At 30.9% G+C, this 23723-nt stretch overlaps 1 protein-coding gene across 2 annotated transcripts in view; it reads right to left on the bottom strand.

Moving 5' to 3' along the window:
* The window catches only part of LOC115885666 (ancylostoma secreted protein-like), a 63875-nt gene extending 44240 nt beyond the window's left edge, over positions 1 to 19635 (bottom strand). The window contains exon 1 of one of the 2 annotated variants that reach the window (XM_030904645.1): positions 19334 to 19635. In XM_030904645.1, the coding sequence (XP_030760505.1) occupies positions 19334 to 19356 (23 nt within the window). In that variant the 5' untranslated portion in view covers positions 19357 to 19635. Of the gene's footprint in view, positions 1 to 3651; positions 3696 to 19333 lie in introns of those variants that run through there. The other variant, XM_030904644.1, reaches the window with a different exon arrangement.
* Positions 19636 to 23723: the final 4088 nt, after the last annotated feature.

Raw genomic sequence — 23723 nt, 5'->3', positions numbered from 1 at the left:
AACGATTCGAGGTGTAACGCGAACGTAGTTGCGAGAAAAAGCTAGTAATTTATTAAATTATTTTATTTAACTCATTAATTTTCATTGAAAAGGAATTTTTGTAATTCGCCACTATATTAGTTAAAAACTAAGAAACTCATATCAAATTTAAGTTTTGCGATTTTGACTTATACTTTTTATAAAATCTGAACACATTTTAAAAGAAAAAAAGTTTTTGATAATATTTGTGTAGATTGACTACAAGTTGTATAACATAAATTTCTACGACCGGTCTACCTAGTGGTCTGCAGCATCGCCTTGTGGTGCAAACGTGGGCCTGTTAATCTGTGACGTGACGCACAACAGCCAAGAAAAACAGAAGCGTGGCTAAGAATTTAGTAATTTAAAAAAAAGTCTTTTAGATACAGTAGTAAGTAGGTATTAAAAAGTTTTGTGTTTAAATGGGGTTTGCCTTTAACAGTTAAAAAATTATATCGTAAAATGTAACTTTCCGTAAGAATTCTTTTTTTTGCTTGCTTGTTTTACGGATAGGTGCGATCGCATAATTATTATTGATAATGTTTTATTTAATTTTAACATTACTACTTTTTCAGTGAATCTTTAAATCTGTTGTTTTTTGTTAAGTTCGTTATTTAAACATATGTATGTAATACACTCATATTAACACTAATCATATTTTTTCGTTTTTATTCATCATTTTCAATGCCCCCCCCGGTTGCATCTTTGTAAAGGACTGTGAATTTTTTAAATGCAACACTCTGTATATTACTTTTCTTTCAGATGTAGAATTAAAAGATAAACATTTTTTGTATTTTAAGTGTTACTATATTTTTAGCCGTTTTGCAGATTCGCTGTATTACATAACATATTCATGAGGTATTCAACGGTAAAATATCAGACAAAGATCATATTAGATGGCTTTGATAAAATTTTCGATGTACTTAAACAGCCGTTAAACGATAGCCTACTAAAATGCCGTTAATAGATATTGTGACGTCGTTCATGTCGGCGGAAAGTAATGCCTAACCTTAAGCTCTCTGCGAGAGCACCTGTGGGTCAGTGGCTGAGGCTATCCCTTCGTAAGCGAATGGTCCGGGTTCAAATCTCACCGCGACCAAGACTTTTTATATTTTTTTTGCTTATAACGTGATCTTATTGCATTGGTTTCACTCTTTTTATTTGAATTGGTTTATGGTGGGTTCATACAGCCAAATAAAATAAAATAAGAATAAAATAAAATAAGAAATAAGGAATTCTTATTTATGTGCGTTCATACAGTCAAATAAAATAAAATAAGAAATATATATTTGCTCATGCGCATTACGATGAGGCTGGATAAAAGTTAACTTTTACGATTGTTTATAGTAATTTTACTATTTATAGTATATTTATTTATTCGTTGCCTACTATATTATACATTTTACTTATGTGAAATTATAAAATAAATTAAATCCAAACTGAAAATATTTGTAGGTTAGAATTAAGCGTGCGCAAAGCCGTTTTCACATAAAATAAAACAAGAAGTTAAAAGATAAAGACTTCTTATTTTATTTGTTATTTTATTTGGCTGTATGAACGCATGTACGGTATCCCATATAACCAACTTTCTTATTTTATTTTATTTTATTCTTATTTTATTTTATTTGGCTGTATGAACCCACCATTAGTTATTTGGCGGGTTGGTTACCGTAGTTATTTGGAGGGTGTTAATTCATTGGTTAGTTGGTTATTTGGTGGGGTTGGTTGATTTTTACTAATTTATATTTGGTTTTTATATTTTTTATCAGTGTCGAGGTTAGTTGCGTTGGTTAAGTTGGTTATTTGGTGGGGTGGATAGCGTTGGTTAGTCCTTATAAAATTTCTATATTTCATAAAGCCGTCAAGTGCGTTACATCAACGACGTCATACCTATTAACGGCATTTTAGTAAGCTGCCGTTTAACGGCAGTTTAAGTACAGCCTAAAATTTTACTGATTGAAGAACCATATGTAATATAATACTGCGAATATCTGGGAAACCGTTAAAAATTTAGAAACACTTTAAATCCAAAAAATGTTCACTTTTCCACTGTAAAGTACCACTGTTTTCATATCGGTGTCGACTATATGATTTCAGGTGTTGCATGGTTTATAAAGGGGCTTGTCTTAAAAATATTTTGTTGTATACAGGGTGTCCCCCAAGGAAATCTTAAATTTTGACTAAATTATAACTTCAACGGTCAAGTCATTTTTATTTCCTTCAGACTGAAGCACTCTGTAGTACTGACTGAAGCACTCTGCGGTGTTGCCATTCTATTTCTTATTTACTCAAACTTTGGTTAAAAACATGATATTCGAAAAGTGGTAAAAAACTAGAGTGAATATAACTTTATTAATACTTAGCTATGTTTTCACTAAACATAAAGGATAACAGAATAAATTCGTGTAGAAAAATTTACATTATTCTATACAGGGTATTTTTTATGGCGTCACCAAAATCGGAATATTTAAAATGTTTTATCTCAATTTTTTTAAATGCAACACCCTGTATATTACTTTTCTTTCAGATGTAGAATTAAAAGATAAACAATTTTTGTATTTAAAGTGTTCCTAAATGTTTAGCCATTCTGCAGATTCGCTGTAATACATAACATATTCATGGGGTTTTCAACGGTAAAATATCAAAGATCATATTAGATGGCTTTGATAAAATTTTACTGATGGAAGAACCATATGTAATATAATACTGCGAATATCTGGGAAACCGTTAAAAATTTAGAAACACTTTAAATCCAAAAAAATGTTCACTTTTTAATTCTACATCTGATAGAAAAATATCACTGTTTTCATATCGTTGTCGATGATGAAACGTATTTTTATAGAACAGGAAATGAAAAAGATGAAACGTATTTTTATAGAACAGGAAATAAAAATATATATACAGGGTGTCCTAGAAATAAGTGCAAGTATTTTAACTGGTATTATAGGTCAACCCCAGAAATACGCCTGTGAAGATTTTTCGCGAAAAAAAAATTTTGAAAATTGGAAATTTTTTGAAAAATTTTTTGGAAATTTTTTAGTTTTTAGTTAAAAAATATAATTTCTTCATAATATGGCAACATAGGTATTAGATTAAATTTACAAGAAAGAAAATCCAGAAAAAATCCAGTTCTCAAAATTTTAGCAAAAAATAATTTTTTTGGAAATTTTCAAAGTAAAATAACTCCGTTATTTTGGACTTATTTGAAAAACGACAAAGAAAAAATATGTTTGTTTTATCGAGATATACCACCCCTTAAAATACTTGTACTTATTTCTGGTACACCCTGTATATATTTGGATTCAAATTAATGATTTAAAAAAATAATGAGTTTATTAACATCGCCGATTTAAATCACGAATCCTGATAATTTTATTAAATATTTTCTAATTAAACTTTATTAACCAATTTTTATTTATAATAAATACATACACCTCCTTTGAAATAAAATATCAAAGGGTTAAAAATCGACCGAGAATAAATAATTTTAAATTGATTTGTTTCAATATCCGGAATAATCCCGGAAACATATCTATTTATTTTACCGGCAAACTTCTCTGTTATTATTCTCAATTAAACATAACCTATAAACATAAACACCAAAAAGAAAATCGGGAAAAACAAATTAACTACCTTGGCGTGCTCGAGGCTGACAGCGACATAATTCGGAAAATGACGCTGTATCGATTCGCCGGTTTTCCCGCCTCTCATGGGACCGCTTCCTTGCACTTTTCACCGTTTTTCACTCGCGGCGAGAGACCGAGTTTCAGATTTCAGGAATTTTCAGCGCACTGACAGAGGGATGATGAGTGAAGGCCGTCTGTAACGACTTGGTAAGCATGCGCTCGTTTTATTGGGGATAATAGTACGGGGTTGAAAGCTGCAGGAATCGCTTTTCTGATATAGTAAGATGATTTTCTTCAATTTTAAATGAATCTGTTACATGTCAGTTTCTGTGATGGGTAAGGTTAAAAGTAAGAAGCAAACATCGGTCACTATTAAAAAACTGATTTTGGATTTGTATTTACTTTTCTTAAAATGTTAATAGTTTAATAAAAAAAAAGCAGTCGGCCGTGGCTCAACGGTAAGTGAATCTACTGCTGTACGAGCGTATCGGTATTTTATGCAGGTACATGGGGGTGGGGGTTAAGTCTCCAAGATTCTAGACTTTGTGAAAAGGATAGGACTGGAGAAAGTAACCTAAGGATCAGAAAAGGACCACAATAGATCTGGAAAGGTCGTAGTAGATAAACTTGGAAAAAGCTAAGCGCTTTTAGACGCTCAGCGTATATATGACGTTAATTTTCGCTTAGCGCGCACTTAACTACCGATTTGGGTAATCACACCTGACGCGCTTAGCGCGTCTTTACCCCTTGCTCTAAGCGATTTGAAAATGGCTACCTTAAAGGATCGTTTTGCTTGTCGGACTGTCAGTAAGAATGCTTTTTATATCTACTAGTGGAAAAAATTGTGTTTTTGTGCATTCTCTTGCTCTCTAATGAAAACTATTTCTTTTATAAATTCCTCAATAAGTAATTGATAATTTACAACTTAGTATTAGCAGGTATAAATGTTGTTCAAAACATCGAAAATGCTGAGAAGGGTCTTCAACATTTCCCTTGTATAATAAGAAAAATGACATATCCATAGAAAAATAGGTTGGTATAACTCAGCAATAAGTTATGAAATTAACGTAACATTGACATTTTTCATCGTTTTATCCACATTTGACTATCAGTAAACTATCAGATATGTGAGAAATTGCGATGCTGCCAATATGTGCTTATCCAGAAAACGATTCGAACGACGAGAATACCAAAATCGACTACTGGTCTTGACTGCAATCAACAGATGTAAACATTGATATTTTGTGTTTCGGCATTATATGCCCCATGTATGCGTTTTGTTTCATTTTAGTCAATTCAAAAAATTCACGTTGTTTGTTAACACGTCTTAAAATTTCTACATATGCCTTATAGCCTAGCAATTATAGCCTAGCAGTCCAAAGTATCTTAAAGATTTTGCGATATAGCCGTATGTCGAAAACCTCTAGTATGTTAATGAGAGTTGCTTTCAATGTCCAACGTTCCATACCATAAAGTAGCACCAACCACACGTAGCATTTAATAAATTTTAATCTCATCATGTTTTGGTCACAATCGGAACAGACAAGTACTGTTCAAAATGTCAAGAAAGCAGGTCGGGCTTTAAAAATAAAATTTCCTTGTCTGATGTCAAATCTTTGAAGAGATGTAGATGCCCATATGCCCAAGTAGTTAAATTTATCTGCTTTTTCTATGTGTCTTCTATTAAATGTCATAATGGAGTTTTTAAACATATTATGGGTTTCAGGATACTATCATAAATTTTATTTTTTTACTGTTAATGTTTAAACCCATTGCTTTGTTCTGTTATCCTACCTTGTAGACCAGTTATTGTAGATCGTGTATATTATATTATCAGCGATTAAGACCGTATCGTTGTTCTGCAATCTTTGGTATCGTTGGCGTAGCGGATATTGTTAATCCACACTTCATTAACCTTGACTCCCATTTCCACGCCTTCAACAGATTCTTGTAAAACAACTTCCGAATACAAATATTTTTATCTAATACACCTTTCAAATATACAATATAATAGAAAAAAAAACGGCGTCAGCGCGATGGTTATGAAATGAAGATCGCTGTCATTTTATATGTAAAATTACATGGGGAATGTCATTGATGTTCATTTCCAAGCCAACTGGACACCGTTTTTTTCGATCATACGGTAGTACCGTTTTGGAAAACACACGTCACAAGTGCATGTCAAGAGGACGCCACATAAGGAGTGACAATATTATGATAAGAGTCATTCAAGAAAAAATCACATACCAATATTTAATATCATAACAAATTTATAACCGTACTAATACGTTTAGTAACTTTAAGTATATTGTTTCCATGAAAAATACCTATAAAAAGTGGGATAAATATTGCAGAGGATATTTTCAAAAATACTCTCAGGAACTGTTTTCTAAACACTGCAGTATTTGTTTGCATTTCTAATATTTTTTGAAACTATTTTTGGTTTCATAAATATAAAGAATTCTGCTTTTTATCATTAGAAGACAAGCTGAAAAACAAGTTCTTTGTTACATACTAATTATTACTTACATTTCCCTTCAAAAAATTACTGATGTAAGAAATTAATCTACATTGGTAAAATATTTTTTTAACCAAAAATAAAAAAAATCATTAATAAGTATTTTCCTAATCATTATTTTCATTTGATCGTATAATATTAATTCTTTTTCTATTGCGGATGTAATATATCAATTTAGGTAATTAGTTTATTATTTTTTATAATAGCCATATTTTTTGGTAATTATTTTAATAGATCTTTCAGTGTGAAATTCATTTTTCATTTTAATATACAAGAATAATATTTTTATTATTATGATTAACGTAATTGTTCAAACGGTCCGGTCGGTCTAAAATAATTTATCATTTTTATGTAATATATGTATTATAAAAAATAAACAGAATACAAAACACGCTAGACGCTGCACAACCACGAGAACAAGTTGGCTTTAAAAGCGGCTTCAGCACGATTGATCACATACATACACTAAGAGAAACTAACAGCCGAACAAAAGAATACGAACTTCCACTAGCCGACTCAATATATCCTAAGGCACTAATAGGAGCCCTATTGAAATAAGGTATTGACAGGTATATAGAAACTCTCGTCAATATATACCAAGAAGCCAAAGCAAGAGTATAAAAGAACTCCAGAGTTTCCAACTTGCAAAGGAGTACGACAGAAAGACGCGATATCCCCAAGGCTGTTTACAGCAACCATAGATTTAGGAAGAACAGATATCACATTATGCATTTTAACCCGATCAAACATTCGGAGGTTGATTACGTACTGTAAAAATCAATGGAGATAGAGAAGGCGACATTGCCACATATCAAATTTGTGCCTATCTACTTAGTTTGATTTGCAGAAAAGGTGACTTTAAAACCTTCACCGGATATCAATAAATCTCAATTTCTTAATTAAATTAATAGTTTATTTTTAAAGAAGCATGCGTAATAATATGTTATTAACCAGAGGATATATGCGTTACTATTAAAAGACATGTTTACTGTTTAATGTGCTGAAACATCTAGAACTATTGGCAACGTCGCTGCTAATCTAGCAGAATGAAATGAGCCGTCCGCCCCACCACCCCTCGCGACGGCCCATGGTCCGTTATAGCGTACTACGTTTAGCTTACGGTGTGTTTGAAGTCGGAATCAAATGCGAAGTGGAATTTTCAGTGTTTTTCAGTAGTTTTTGTTTTTGTTTAATGTACTTTTGAATCTGCGAATTTTCAATATGGTACGACAGTGTCAAATGTGTGGATAAATAAACTCAAATTACCCGAATTTGTCTTTTCACAAGTAGGTATTGTTTCCGCCGCGCCGTAATCGTACATAGGCGTCCCACAAGGGAGCCTCTCACAATTAAAATAATTTCTAATTATATTTGTTGAATTTTGATCTATTAAAACAAGAACGTAGTAGCCAGTAATTGAATTATAATTCGTCTCAATTACTACTTAACTGTTGTAGATCATAACAAATTTGAATATAAACGTTACATTTGAAACTTTATTATAAGCCAGAAAGTGACATTTTTTTCTTAAAATTGCGTCCTATTTTGGTCATTATATACGATATTCTAAAGGAATTTTGCTCAATAAATAAACAAAGGTGTTTACCTGACCTTTTTTACATTTTATTGCTTTATTATATCTGGCCCTTCGGCCTTGTTTAGACAATTTTTTACCACCGTACAAATACATCTTCCTAGAGTTATTTGTACGGTGTGTTTTTTTAGAATGGGACGAACTGTAAATAATTCTTAGGCTACTAGTTTTATACATACCTATATAGAGAGCGACCCAGGCCTCCAAAAAAGCTTTTTACCTATTACGTTTTTGGTTTGTGATTTTTATTTCAATTTTTTACATAAGATGGGGGCCATTGTAACGCACATTTTCAAAATATTTTTTGTCAACATACAGGGTGATTCAAACCGCAATACATATGCTTAATACAGTTCATGAAGATTAGGACATTTAACTAAAATTTGATTATCTGATGAAGCTACCTTTAAAATTAATGGATTTGTCTTATATTTTCAAAGTAAAATCTTGTCTTATATTTTCAAAAAAAAACACAATTTTCTCATTAAATATTGATTTTAGGTATAGGAAGTTATTAATAATACAAGATTAAACAACTATTATACAGTACTTCACAGGAAGCTATCGATTGCGAACTAACTAAATCGTTACTAATTAGGTATTAATTTTGAAAGTTCTTTTAAGATAAAAAAGGTAAAACTAAAACCTTAACTATCATTTGAGATTAAACAGGAAGTTCTAAATAATGTTGCCTATTCTAAACAAGAAAAATGTATTTATAAGTTAAGTTTTATAACATTCCTAATTAAATTTGGGCGAAAAGAATATTTCTGTTTGCTGTAGGTAATTTTCTCAGGAAAATACGTAAATAAAAATGACTTTTAAGTCAAAAAAGTCAAAAGGACAAGTTATTCTAAAAAGGACTGTCCTATTCAAAAAAGGGCAAGTGGCAACCCTAGGTATTTCTGGAATGGAAATTTAATGGCAAATCTACAACTTTGGTTTGAAAATATATTTCGGCCACCTATGTTTACAAAAATGTCTAAAATGTGCCTAAATGCCTACATATTCTGAAAAAAATTGAAAGAAGAGTCACCAACCACAAACCTAATATAGAACTGTTTCGGAAACCTGAGTCACCCTGTAAATATTCAAAAGTAACTGAAAGTTTATATAGAAATAACTGAAAGTTTAAATTGAAAATCGACGTTGGAGTGATTTTCGAAAATTACTAACGTTTCAACATAACTATATGTGGGATATTAATTGTATTATTATATTAGACCTTATAACAAAACTCATCTGACGAAAAAGTGTTAATGTAGTATATTAATATGGAGTAAAAATTTTACTAATTACTTTACTTTTACTTTACTAATTAAATTCGTTCCAAAAAACGATACGCCACTGGCCATTATATCCTAAGGCACTAATAGGAGCCCTATTGAAATAAGGTATTGACAGGCCTATAGTATATAGAAACTCGTCAATATATACCAAGAAGCCAAAGCAAGAGTATAAAAGAACTCCAGAGTTTGATACACTACCAACGAGTATTTATGAATGAGATGTTCGGTCTATCTTTATAATGTCTTTGACAGCAACACTGGAAGAAATCTTCCATCAACTGAACTGGGCCGACAAAGGATTAAAAATAGATGGAGAATATCTTCACCATCTAAGATTCGCTGATGACATAGGCCTGATTGCTAATAGTCCTGAACAACTACAACTACAAGTTAACTAATTAAATACAGCCAGCAGTAGAGTAGGTCTCAAAATCAATTTAGCAAAAATGTACAACGAACTAGTAGACAGAAAAGACATTAAATACACTGGAAAACACTGGAAATAATAGAAGAACATACAAGGTGGCGCACCTCATTCGCCTCGGGTGATTATACGAAAACGGAAAGATGTAGAAACAAAATATTTTATGGGTATATGTGGGAAGACAATGTGCATATTTTAAAATTATTTTGAAATGTACAGGATGTGTCAGAACAAAGATCCATACCAAAGTTATACATTTTCTTATGGAACACCCGGTATTTTATTTCATTTTTGGATTCTTGAACATAAAATAAGGCATTTATTATAAGGGTTTAATATGTTTAAAAGCTTTGGTTTTTGAGATATTTAAAGATATTTAAATATGCATGCTATAATTAAAAAGTGTCTCAACACCCTGTACATTACTTTCCAGAATTAATTCTTGTGCTGACTTTTAAGCCAGAGAAATAAGTTTTACTAAAAAACTTGATTGCTTCAAAAAATGTATACAGGGATATCAAACATTGCTGGTCTATTTTGAATATTTATTTTACATAAAAACTTCGTTATTTCAAATGCAACACCATGTATATTTTAAAATAAGTTGGAGCACATTTTAAATGCTCTTTCAAACTATATTATTTAAAATATAAAAAAAAATTCAAATTATTATTATTATACCAAATCTGTCTCAGATTTTGAATAAAAAGCGATTTTTCAATAAAATTGCAATCAAGATGGCGGGTGTTGCCATGGCAATTTGCTAGTGACAGTTATTAGTTATTTTCAAACTCGACATTAGTTTATAGATTTTATTTAAATTTGTAACATTTTACTTTAATTTAATTTACCTACAGCAGTTCAATAAGTAAGTATTTATTATTTTATCAAGAAAAACGAACAAGTAGTTCTTTGATTTATATTACGATGACTTGCATATATATATTGGATTTTCTATAAAAGAACCGATTAAGGCAAATTCATTTTCTTCACTTCGAACGACATGTTTCTGTCTAAAAGTTTTTTCATATACCACACTATCAGCTCTGCGAAATAGGAAAAGTGGTTTTTCAAATGAACGCTTGTCAGGAAAATTCCTATTTAGATATCTTTGAGCATAAACCCTTCAGGACAACCAAGCAATTTACTTCATAAAAAAATCACTAGTAACATATCCATTCCTTCGCCATCCGTACCTTGCCATCGCGAGCAGATACCTACTGCTTCACTTTTCTTGATAAAATAATACATACTTACTTATTAAACCTTATTGTAGGTAAATTAAATAAAAGTAACCTGTTATAAATTTAAATAAAGGCCATAAACTAATGCTGATTTTGAAAATAGCTACTAAATGTCACTAGAAAATTGTCATTGATTACAATTCTATTGAAAAATCGCTTTTTATTCAAAATCGGAGCCAGATTGGTATAGGAAACCCTAATATAGTTTGAAAGAGCATTTAAATCTGCTTCGGTTTATTTTAATATATACATAGTGTGTCAGCACCAGAATTAATTCTGAAAAGTAATGTACAAGGTGTTGGCAAACTTTTTTATTATAGCATGCATATTTAAATACCTTTAAATATCTTAAAAACCAAAGCTTTTAAACATATTAAACTCTTATAATAAATGCCTTATTTTATGCCCAAGAATCCAAAAATGAAATAAAATACCGGGTGTTCCATAAGAAAAAATATAACTTTGGTATGGATCTTAGTTCTGACACACCCTGTACATTTGAAAATAATTTTAAATTATGCACATTGCCTCTCTACATATACCCATAAAAAATTTTGTTTCTACATCTTTCCGTTTTCGTATAATCAACCGAGGCGAATGAGGTGCGCCACCCTGTATATTTGGGACAACTAATACATAGCCCGGGATCTCTACTATCAGAAAACAACAGAAAAATTAAGTTAGCATAGAGTACTTGTGGAATATATTTAAATCTAGAATGCTACTTAAACGCTAAGCTTGGTTAAAACGAATATTATAACGCAACAGCAGGTCGCACAACGCGAGACCGTAAAAGAATAGAGTGGATCGGGATAAGACAAAAGACCCAGGTAATAGGCAATGGGCAGGACACCTGGCAAGAAGGATGGACAACAGATGGACCGCAAAAATTACAGCATGGTACCCACGAGGAATTAAGAGACCTAGAAGAAGACCAAACCTGAGATGGGACCATGATATTAAGAAATTAGCAGGGATAAGTTGGGCCCGCATAGCCAACAATAGACAACAATGGGCCCAACTACAAAGAGAGTATGTGAGGAAGGCTACACCCCTTAATTGGAAATGGTTGAATAAGCTGAAAATGATGATGATAATGAAACCGAAGAAAAGAAATAACAATTAAAAATAAATATTTAAAAAAAATTGATTAAAAGATTTTTCACTTGAGTTAAATTCAAGCAATACGGTCTGGTCTATAGACTATATAATATTATATAAACCATAACGTTTGGAGTTAAAAATAGTGCATCAAGTATCATTCTTATCATAGACTCAGATTATCAAACTTTAAATAAAAAACTTCAAATTAATAACATTAATTACTATAATTAATATATAAAATCACAGCGCACTTAAAATAAGTAGTGCAATGTGTAATAACAAATATTGAGTGACGTTGGCATATACTGAACTAATTAATAATATATTTATTACTACAGTTAATTCTCTTACGTTAGCTACTCTTTTAGGCAGTACTTTAAATAGAATGGACTGGCAAAAAAATTATTCTGTAGGTATTATTTTTATCAGTATATGACAAGGTATTTTACCAAAGAAAGGATATGTTTTATAGCCTTATAAAAATAACAAATTAAGACACTAATTCACTACAATACACCAAAACAATTTACTTTTTTAGTCAACTGGACGAAAACTGTTTCGCTAACCATGTTAGTATCATCAGCAGATGATTAAAAATGTGATAAAAACCATATTGAAGTGAATTAGTATTTTATTTTGATGTTGTAACACCAAAGTTTCAAACCCCCAACAATAATCTTATAAAAATACTCCATATCATTTTGAGACAAAGTTTCAAAATAACGTGAATGTTTTAATATTTTTGTTTTAATTTTTATAAAATATAAAACTAGAAATAAAATATAACCTGGACCTTTAGTATATCCCAGTATTTGGAGTATTTAGTACTATCTTTATTTATATATTCTTATACAGGGTGATTTTTAACCTATACGCATAAAGTTGGGAAATTATTGCTGATGACAAATAATGACTAATAATGAAAAAAAAAAGTTAGTAAAATATTTTTATTTACGGAGATAACAAACTATTTGAAATAAAAACAAAAAACGTAAATTCCATTAAATTGAATGTGCATTTACTGATAAAGTTGATAAATTTTTCTGAAAAAAAAAAACTCAAATTATTTCAGAATCTAAAAATATTTTACTAACATTTTTTTCATTATTAGTCATTATTTGTCATCAGCAATAATTTCCCAAGTTTATGCGTATAGGTTAAAAATCACCCTGTATAAAAGAGTACTATAAAAAATACTATACTAACATAGTAAAGATAAAGGGTACTATATAAACAATTCTTTCAATCAACGGTACCTACTATATTTTAAATAATTCTCTGCTCTTTGTTTCTTTTTACGGAGATTTGACCTACAGTGATGTTTACCAAAAATAGCTATTTTATTTTTGGTAGGATTTTCTTACAGTGCAAGAGGAAAAATACTCAGAAGACTTTTTTTGAAGAAATGAATCCGCCATAAAAGTATAGACATTATTTGGTACTATATAGTTTTAAAAATAAGAAAAAAATACTTAAAACTACCGCTCATCTAGGTACTTGAGAAATTGATATCTTTGATATTTTTGTACCTACTTAATGAATAATATTTGTAAATATTTATGTACTTTAGGAACTTTCCATATTTAAGTTAATCTGATTAATTACTACTATAATTGATCACGTCCAGGTATTTTTTACTTTTTAAATATATAAATCCAATCAAATGAATGTTAGATGACAGACTTTTTTTGTTAATAAACGAACGAAATGTAGACAGTAAATAGACAAACCGGGAGTTTTTTTAAAATGAGTTTAAAATTCAGAGGAATATGTGTAAATCTCAAAAGTTGATATATGATATGTCATTCTATTTAGAGTGTAATTTTCTATCGAATAAAGTATAAATATGTCGAGGGTGCCATTTAAAAATCAAAAGATAGTTCCCATACAGCACGTCCAAATGAAATTACGTTTCTACAAGGGAGACACATGAGGAACAAAATATGTTAAAGTGAACCTAAGTGTTTATCTAGTTCTAACATATACATATGATATACACGCAGGTTTATATTGATAGAATTGTGTGATACAGTGTTTACTAGTTGTATACCGTATGCACTCAAGATTCTAAAGAGTTTTTTGTAACGTAACAAATAATTATTAAAATGATGAAATCTGACGTCGGTATATAAGACAGTAGGAGATATTAGCCGATTGGGCTCCTCCACATGCGCAGTTCGCTTGACCTTGACATATGTGGCTTTCAAACCTCCTTGAGTGATTCCAGAAAGAACCTTGTTGTGAGACCTTAAACGACCTTTAAGGTTGACTTTCAGATGTATTTGAAATGCGTTAGATGTTGAAGATATTTTGATTTATATCTCTGTTTGTGCATATAACTGAAACCTTTATTATGGACAAACAATTTATTCTATGCAAGATAATATGTGTATATATTACAGTGGCGCATCTAGAGATTGAGCCTGGGAGGGGTAGTAGCAATATTTAAATAAAATACTAAATTTAACCCTTTATAGGTTGATGGTCGCTAAATCAACCACTTTAATTTACCCACTAATCAGTCGCGCGGAAGTGTATTATCGCCCAGTTTATTTGCTATGCTTATTTCTATGCGCGCTTTGGTCATTTAATCAACCATATCTATACGTTGGCCGAACTGGCGCGAAAAGTTAACGTAAGTGGTTGAATATTCGACCAGTAAGCATTGGTGACACTGAGTTCGAGTATGCCATATACGTAATAATTGTCGTCTAAGTATTTTCTATGCAAATTTCGTGTGATAACAATTTAAAAATATAGAAATAAATGTATCTGTGACTTTTTTTCTTTTTATTTAGTGCACCAAATTTACGTCGCGTATGATATTTTCTAAAATCGTTTACATATGCTGTATATTTTCAATCATTTATCATAGGATGCAAATTTCTCGAAAAACAAAATTTAATTTACTTGATATGGGCATATTTTTGAGTAGGGAGCTAACAGTGATAATCAAAATGAACTCTTTTTTCTTACATTGGATGATACATACAGTTTATACATTATATACATTAGATCATTACATATTATCTATTTGCTTTAAAAGTCTCTGGTTGAAAAATCGACCACCCCTCCCCACTTCCTTATTTGTTTACTTTTTGAAAATGGTTATTGAGAAGATATGCTCCCTTTGTGCTAGTTTATATATTTTTTGAAGTCAATTTTATCAAACTAGAAAATAATTAGTACTGCCCTATAAAGGGTTCAATTAAATATTCGCTGAAACGTATGGTTATTGTGGAACAGAATATACTTGGATTTCTTTGGATTTTCTATTTTGTATGGTACCTACTATTAATCTTTTTTGTGACAATTTTATTTTATACCGAATTTTATCTTATTTATAAATGTCTTCCTGGGAGGGGTAATTACCCCCATTACCCCTCCCGTATATGCGCCCCTGATATGTTACAGTGAAAGTCGGAAATTCAGTGATTGTTAACATTCACTAGGAAATGCTAACAATTACGCATTGGACCAGGAATGTGGTATTTTAAAGAGATTTGTCGACTTTTCCTAGTAATTTCTAACATTCACTAGTGAAAGTAACATTTACTAAAGGTCGCCAGTAAAAGCTATTCTATTGTACAGGACGGAGTGTGGAGGGGATCGAAGAATGTTGGTGGAAGTTAGAACAAATAAAACTTTTAAGAATATTGGATCACATCAATATTCAAGCTGATCCACATATCTTAAAATTACAATTTACTTCTTTAGTCTATTTATTAAAAATTATAGAAAATAACGACATAACCTTCTAAATATTAAAAGCCATAGTAAACGTTTTAAAGCGTACAAAAGAATTAAAAAAACATTCATAAACATAAGATTACTTATTGGTACAAGGTTTTTTTTAATAAAGTTCTTCATCGTGGACAAAATGGTATGCCCGAATTTTCTTCAACTGGAAATTATTCGTTTTTTCAAACCCGCTACTTCAAGCATATCAAAACGTTTAATAAGTTCATAGTTACTAGGTTCTTTAATATTTTTTTCTCTTGCACACTTAACTTTTCTTATGACTTCATTATATTGCAAAAATGAAAAACAAGCACTGTTACATTTTTGCGAGTGCCTGGTTTACTTTAATTTTTCACAGAAAATTTCTTCCGTAGGGAATATACTGTACAGCACTTTTTATAACGATAACAAAACAATTATACATAACCACAAAAAACAAAGCGAATTTACGAGATGTCTGTCAACGTTGCCAACGTTTAGCCTAATTTAATATTATCCTTATGTTGCCTTTTATTCAACTTATCCTGATTTATCCATATATTTTACAACATGTGGCAACCACGCTAACTGAATCTTTCAAAGTCACTGCCATCGTCCAGGGAATGTTAACATTCACTAGTAAAAGTTGGTTTCAAAAATAGCTGTTGAACTTTTACTGGCGTAGTCTTAGCATATCAGTGAATGTGAGCTTTTACTAGTAATTGTTAACAATCACTGATTTCCAACTTTTACTGTAACATATATATGTATAATTTGTGAATAATTATACATACAACATATTAAGAAATGTATCACAAACCAAAACTAATTTTTCTGTGAGATGCTGGCTTATTCCATGTTCCATCCCTTGACCAGATATCTGGGATATAATAAATATTTTTTTATTAAATTGACATTTAATTTTTATTATAGCCATTAACAAATAATCTATACCTACTAATATATAAAATCATTAAGTGACTGACTCACTGATTAATCACGATCCTGCTCAAACCACTCAACGTAAGAAGCTCAATTTTGGCATACAGGTTGATTCTAGGGTGTAGAGGTTCGATAAGAAGGGATTTTTCGAAATTCCAGTTCCAAGGGGGTGAAACCACCTTTCAAATATTACAATATTTTTTATTTAAAAAAAGGTCAAGTTTCCGAAAAAACGTTTAAGCGCGTATATTTTATTTTGTTTTTTTTTACATATTTTAAGATTATTTAAAAATGTATACAGGGTGTTTCGAAAAATCTGGTCATTGATTAATCACGAGCCTGCTTATAAAGCGCTTGACGTAAAAGGCTGATTTTTGGAAAACGGATTCACTTTAGGGTGTAGAGGTTCGATAAGAAGGGATTTTTCGAAACTCGAATTCTAAGGGGGTGAAACCACCCCTCAAATATTAGACTATTTTTTATTTAAAAACCGGTGAGTTTTCCGGAAAAACTCTTAAACACGTATATTTTATTTTGCTGTTTTACATATTTCTTAACATTTTACAGGGTGTTTCATAAAGATTCTGCTTAAACTGCTTGACGTTTATAGCTGATTTTTGGCAAACGGATTGACTGTGGGGTGTAGAGGTTCGATAAGGAGGGTTTTTTCGAATCTCAAATTCCAAGAGGGTGAAAACGCCCCCCAAATATGACAATATTTGTTATTTAAAAAACGGTTAGTCTTTCGGGAAAACGCTTGGACACGCATAATTTATTTTGTTTTTTTTTGCATATTTTGAAATTTTTTATAAAAACATACAGGGTGTTCCAAAAAGTTGGGCAATTGATTAACCACGATTCTGCTTAAACTGCCAAAATATAATAATATCGCCATATTGTTTTTTCTCATGCTGACATAAATGTGAGAAAATTTTATCTAGTTTGTATGTTAATGGAAATTCTTTATTTGCTTTATCATCACCATTACAAATGATTAATTCGACGCGAACGAGTCGCGGGTACACGCTAGTTTAATTATATTATAACACAAATGTATGTTTCGAATTTAAGTCTAAATAATCGTAATAATAACCAACTCAGTAATAAATATTTGAACAAAGATAAGTAGCCCACAATAGTACAAATATTACCACATTTTTTTTATCGCATATCAAGATTATGAAACTTTAAATAAAAAAGGTTTAGAAAAAATTATTATTTTTTCACAACCTTCTTTGATAAAAATTCACTTAAGAAAAAACTTAAGTACACTTATTAATCAGCCTTGGCTTGAGATATTAAAATTATTTTTTTACATTATTTGTTAAGGAAACTTTTCGACTTTTGTTACATATTTGGCACCAATTTATTTAGGTAGATTGTCCTAAAGGTAAGTTCACACCATCGCATCGTAGAAAAAGCAGAACTGGGAATTGGCGTAATGGCAGTAAAAGTTGTAGCTGTCCACGTCCACACAACACTGAAATTATGGTCAATACCACCGTCTAAAGATAGTGTCAATACTGTCAACTTTTATATACTTAAATAGGCAAAGAACGGATGAAAAAACGCCAAACTGAGTAAAACCAAAACATAAACACACGAGAGAAATAATGAAAAAGTACAGGAAAGATTTAAATGAAATATCTGTCAAGTTACGCCATTTCAACAGTACGCCATTTGCCAAGTTGAGTTAACTTTTGGTATAATGGCTTTGTATACGCGAAAATTCATACGTGAAAAAGTTCAGCCAACAGAATTGCTGGAGATTCACATGCTGATCTGCCGTTTTGCTTTTCCTACGATGGTGTGGCCTTACCTTAAATCTTATATCAGTTGTAATTTTAAAAAAAACTTTATTCTTGAAATAAACGTTGTATATAAGTTGTAATTAAAAAAAAAGTAAAAATTCAAAAATAAGTGTAATTAAAAAAAAAACAGTCTCAAATTAAACGTTGTATACCGGGTGCGTCTCAAAAGTGGATCAATCCTATAATTTTTTTATTTTTTCAGTTGTATGAGATTTCGTATGTGTGACATAAATTAGGATTGACTGACGTATTCAATTGTTTCCGGTCACTTCCTGTTTCACCGGAAATGACTACAACTTTTGATTTTTAATTGACATCCATGGTATTTTTTAACATTATGGTATTTTTTTACATTATTCGATAGAAAATGACACTCTGTGAATAGAATGACATATCATATCACTTTTGACATTTTCGCATATGGTTTATTTCAAATTGTAACATGTGGTTCATAACGACAATCTGACTCGAAATACCAAGCGTGTGGTACCAAATTATTCGTAAAAAATGGTTTTCCCAAATATGCTAATAAGCCACCCTTGTTCCATTTGAAGAAATTGAGATATGATTTAAAATACGATTTGGGAATATTTTAACCGGCCAGGATAAGACGATCAAATCTATTTTTCCAAGGCACCTTGATTAAAAATTAGTGTTTTTAACACAGCCATGGCACTCTAGATTAAAATTTAAAATTCGATTTATTTTTGCGAAAATATCAAAAGTTCTATTAAATATCAAAAGAGTCATTCTATCGGAGTCATTTTATTCAGAGCGTCAGTTCCTAACCAATAAAGTAGAAATCGAGGTAGAAATATACCGAGGGTGCCATTTAAGAATCATAAGTTGTAGTCATTTCCGATGAAACAGTAAGTTATTAAAAACAATTAAATATGTCAATTAATCCTAATTTATGTCATATACTAACATACAAAATCTCGTTTTTTTTATCTGAAAAAATAAAAAAGTTGTAAGGGCGAGCCACTTTTGAGACGCACCCAGTATAACTGTCTAAAAACAAAAATAAAAACAGTTTTACTCACCCCTTTGTAGGAGTTTGACTCATTCTGCCTTGTTTTCTTCACGATTTTGGGCCGATAACAATATTTAATGACCAAATACACTTCACTTTTATTGTTTCTATATAGTACACCTATTTCACATTAACAAAGCACGAATTTTTATTAAAACACACCCGCATATTTCGAATTAGTCTTATTTACCAAAGATTTATCTCTTAAACTATCCTCACATTCCGCTCAACATCAGCGTATTGAAGGGATTATAAAATATTACGCCGGTGATAACAACAGACGAGACGCACATATAAACAAACGGTACCACACTAAAACGATGAAGTACCAGCAGCAATCGAATTGCGAATTGTATTTTTTTTGAAGCATTGCTACAAATTTATAATGGCTAAAGTTTAGAAGGTCATATCCGTGAACCATGCGGTTGGTTGATGGTTGGGTCTTTTGAAACAATGTATTGTTTTTGTATTATTGTATAGAAAAAAAGGATTGGTATGCAATGTATTTTTCCGGTTATTGCATAAAATGGAAAATTGACCCTGATATTGAGGAAAATATAAAAATATATCGTACATAAAAGATCTACAAGTTTATGATAAAACTCGGAAAATTCTGAATATACAAAGGATCTACAGAGGGTACAACTGATGATGGGAACTACTTGATGTTGATATAACAAAATTCATATCTAGGAAAGGCTTAAATTTTTGTGATAGTACCGTAACGATAAAAGAACGGCAGTTGGCTTGGAAATTATGATCGATGACATTCTCCATTTATTTTTACATACAAATTGACAGCGATATTCATTTCAAAGCCATATCTGGCACTGTTTTATTTTTGATCATATTGTATCTATGTTCTGTAGTGTCGATCTTGCTAACATATTTTCGACATGTCCGTACCGATTATACTGGGACTATACAGGGTGAGTCACAAGTGCAAATATTTTCAGGCCATCTCAGATCTCCATAAAAGCATAAAAGAAACATATTTCTGTTTACCGTTTTTCAAATAAGTAAAAAATAACCGAGTTATTTTAGCGAAAATCAATTTTTTTCTAAAATTTTGAGAACCACTATCTTTTCTCGGTTTTCTTTTTTTGTAATTTTAATCTCTAATCTATGTTGCCATATTATCAAGATATGATTTTTAACAGAAAATTAAAAAACTTCAAAATTTTCAAGTTTTTTTCGCTAAAAAAACTTCGACTTAGACGTGTTTCTGGGGTCGAAATATACTACCCCTAAAAATATATGCACTTAAGACTCACCCTGTATACCGGGTGCGTTTCAAAAGTGGCTCACCCCTATAATTTGTTTCTTTTTTCAGATAAAAAAACGAGATTTGGTCTGTTAATATATGACATAAATTAGGATTGATTGGCGTATTCAATTGTTTTTGTTCACTTCTTGTTTCACTGGAAATGACTACAACTTTTGATTTTTAAACGGTACCCTCGGTATATTTTTAGTTTATTCGATAGGAAATGACACAATCTGAATAGAATGACATTTCAAGACTTCTGACATTTTCGTTTAAAAAAATCGTATTTTAAATTTCAATCTAGAGCATCATGGCTGTGTTAAAAACTCGTTATAATTTTTAATCAAAGAGATTTGGAAAAATAGATTTGATCGTCTAATGTTTTTCGTGTCTTGTTCTGGTCGGTTAAAAGATGTCCAACTCGTATTTTTAATCTATTTCATTTTTTTTCAAATGGAACAAAAGTGGCTCATTAGCATATTAGGGGAAAGCATTTTTTACGAACAATTTGTTACCACACACTTGGTATTTCGAGTCAAATTGTCGTTATGAACCGCATGTTACAATCTCAAATAAACCATATGCGAAAAAGTTCACATATGATATGTCATGAATGAAGTAAAAAATACCTAGGGTGTGTCATTTAAAAATCAAAAGTTGTAGCTTTTCCGGTGAAACAGGAAGTGACCAAATACAATTGAATACCTCAATCAAACCCAATTTATGTCATATACGAAATCTCGTTTTTTTATCTGAAAAAATAAAAAAGTTATAGGGGTGAGCCACTTTCGAGACGCACCCGGTATATATTTTTTAACTTTTTGTGCTTTAAATAAAACATCTTATATTATACTATTACATTTTAAAATTCTACATGTCTTAAATTTTAAAGAAGAAAGAATTTATTGGGCAAGTCTACAGTAAGATTAGTCATGAGACATGACTAAAACATGACTACCCGTAGACACTGAGTGTTTCTGCCTTCCGGCTTCGTCAATACGGGAGGAATCAGCAATTATGAACTAGCGATCCTGAAAAAAAGAAGGGAAGCAAACGAGGCACAAGAAGCCATTTGCAGCCTGGTTAGGCAGTAGCTTACAATTTGAAGCGTTACTACCGAAAAACCGCTGCGGAGGCGTTCCAACACACCTCGCCGCTATCACCTTGGCCCAGAGAAAACAATAAACAAAAGATGTTATCGTGGAGACTATAATAAAAAGCAAGTCTACAGTAAGATTAGTCATGAGACATGACTAAAACATTACTACCCGTAGACACTCAGTGTTTCTGCCTTCCGGCTTCGTCAATACGGGAGGATAAGAAAAAATAAATTTCCTCCCGTATTGACGAAGCCGGAAGGTAGAAACACTGAGTGTCTACGGGTAGTCATGTTTTAGTCATGTCTCATGACTAATCTTACTGTAGACTTGCCCAATAAATTCTTTATTCTTGTTATTATAGTCTCCACGATAACATCTTTATTTTAAATTTTAAATATATTAATTTATACCTAATGTAAGTACCTGATGATCGAAAATAAAACGGCGTCATGTTGGCTTGGATATTACAAGCGGTTACATTTACTATTTAATTTTACATATATAAAATGAGAGCGATCTTTATTGCCATGCCATTTCCGATGGCGTTTTTTTCATACTAAGTTTTATTATATACAGGGTAAGTCTTAAATAAGTGAAATTATTTTCAGAGCTGGTAAATTTCGACAAAAGAAATATATTTTCTGTTAGCCGTTCTCAAGTAAGTCCAAAATAGCAAAGTTATCGCACTTTGAAAATTAAAAAAAAAGATTTTTGTTTAACTTTTAGCAACCACTTTTTCTGTGTTGTAATAATTTCCCGAAGTTTAATCTACTACCTATGGTGTCATATTATGAAGATATTATGTTTTTTTAACTGAATATTAAAACAATATATTTTCAATTTTTTTGGCCAAAAAAAATCTCATAGATGTTTTCCTGAGACGAAGAAATAAACCACCACTTAAAATATTTGCCCTATTTAAGTCTCATCCTGTATAAATAAATGGTAAAAAAAATCTGTACAAAATATATTTCCTTTTCAGGGTGCAATGACATATATTGTGTAAAAATATCTTCACAGATTTCAGAAAAAAGTTCAAATCTCAATACTTTTATACTATTTTTAATGGAATTGCTTACAAAAACCCTAATTCTTTCGTGAAATACATTATTTGCAACCTTGAACTTTATAGAACAATTTTATTTTATATTTTTTTTTAATAAAGTTAGATCACGATTAGGAAATAGATTTGTGTTTTTTATCCCTTTTATAAAAGGTAATGGCATAACATAGCAAAGAAGAATATGAACGCTTAATAATAATAGTAAGTCCGCAGCTAATCTTCTTCGGAAATACAGAGTGTGTCTTAAGAGTCCATTTGACTAGTCCGAAAAAGTAGCCAAATGAGCGTTCGGCATTTAACGTTTTATGTAAAACTGGCTAGGTATTTTTACACAAATGAAGAGAGAAATTAAAGATAAAGGATTATACCATATCCGTATTGTAGCACATTTTTAGACAACTTTTATTTTTAAGATTTTGATTTTTGATGGTCAAACATCAACAAAATATTCCTTATTTTTGGACTAAATTTTCTCGAAAATAAAGACATAATTTAAAATTCCGTTACAATACGGAAATAGAAAGAAGTTTTGTGATTACAGTGATATATAATTTACATGGTTATGTAACAAATTGCTCGCTATTTTATGGCAAATGCTGAAGCTCTGCAATCCTTAATCAAGCCTTAATTAAAGCACGTGTGTTTGGAATTTTGCATGTGGTTTAAAAAGGACAGGATCGGGCTAAGCCTTAGGCAGAGTTCTGAAATATAATATATATTTCTTTCGGCCACACACTCGCTTTACCCAACCCTGAAAGCGATCCGAAGACTAGAGCGTAATAGAGTCTTATATATGTGCAAATATTTTTGAGAGTGGCATATTTTTACCCTAGAAACACGTGATATTTGAATTTCTACTCCTAGCCTCGTAAGGAGTAAAAAAATACTCCTTACTTTTTATTTAAAAAAATTGTATTTTTCTAAACATTTTTGGAGAAATTTTCAATTTCCAGTTAACAAATATATAATC

The sequence above is a fragment of the Sitophilus oryzae genome, unplaced genomic scaffold (genome assembly GCF_002938485.1).
Source record: "Sitophilus oryzae breed Bouriz unplaced genomic scaffold, Soryzae_2.0 scaffold_41_pilon_pilon, whole genome shotgun sequence".
In the NCBI taxonomy this organism is placed as follows: Eukaryota; Metazoa; Arthropoda; class Insecta; order Coleoptera; family Curculionidae; genus Sitophilus; species Sitophilus oryzae.
This window is presented reverse-complemented; position numbering and strand designations above follow the sequence as displayed.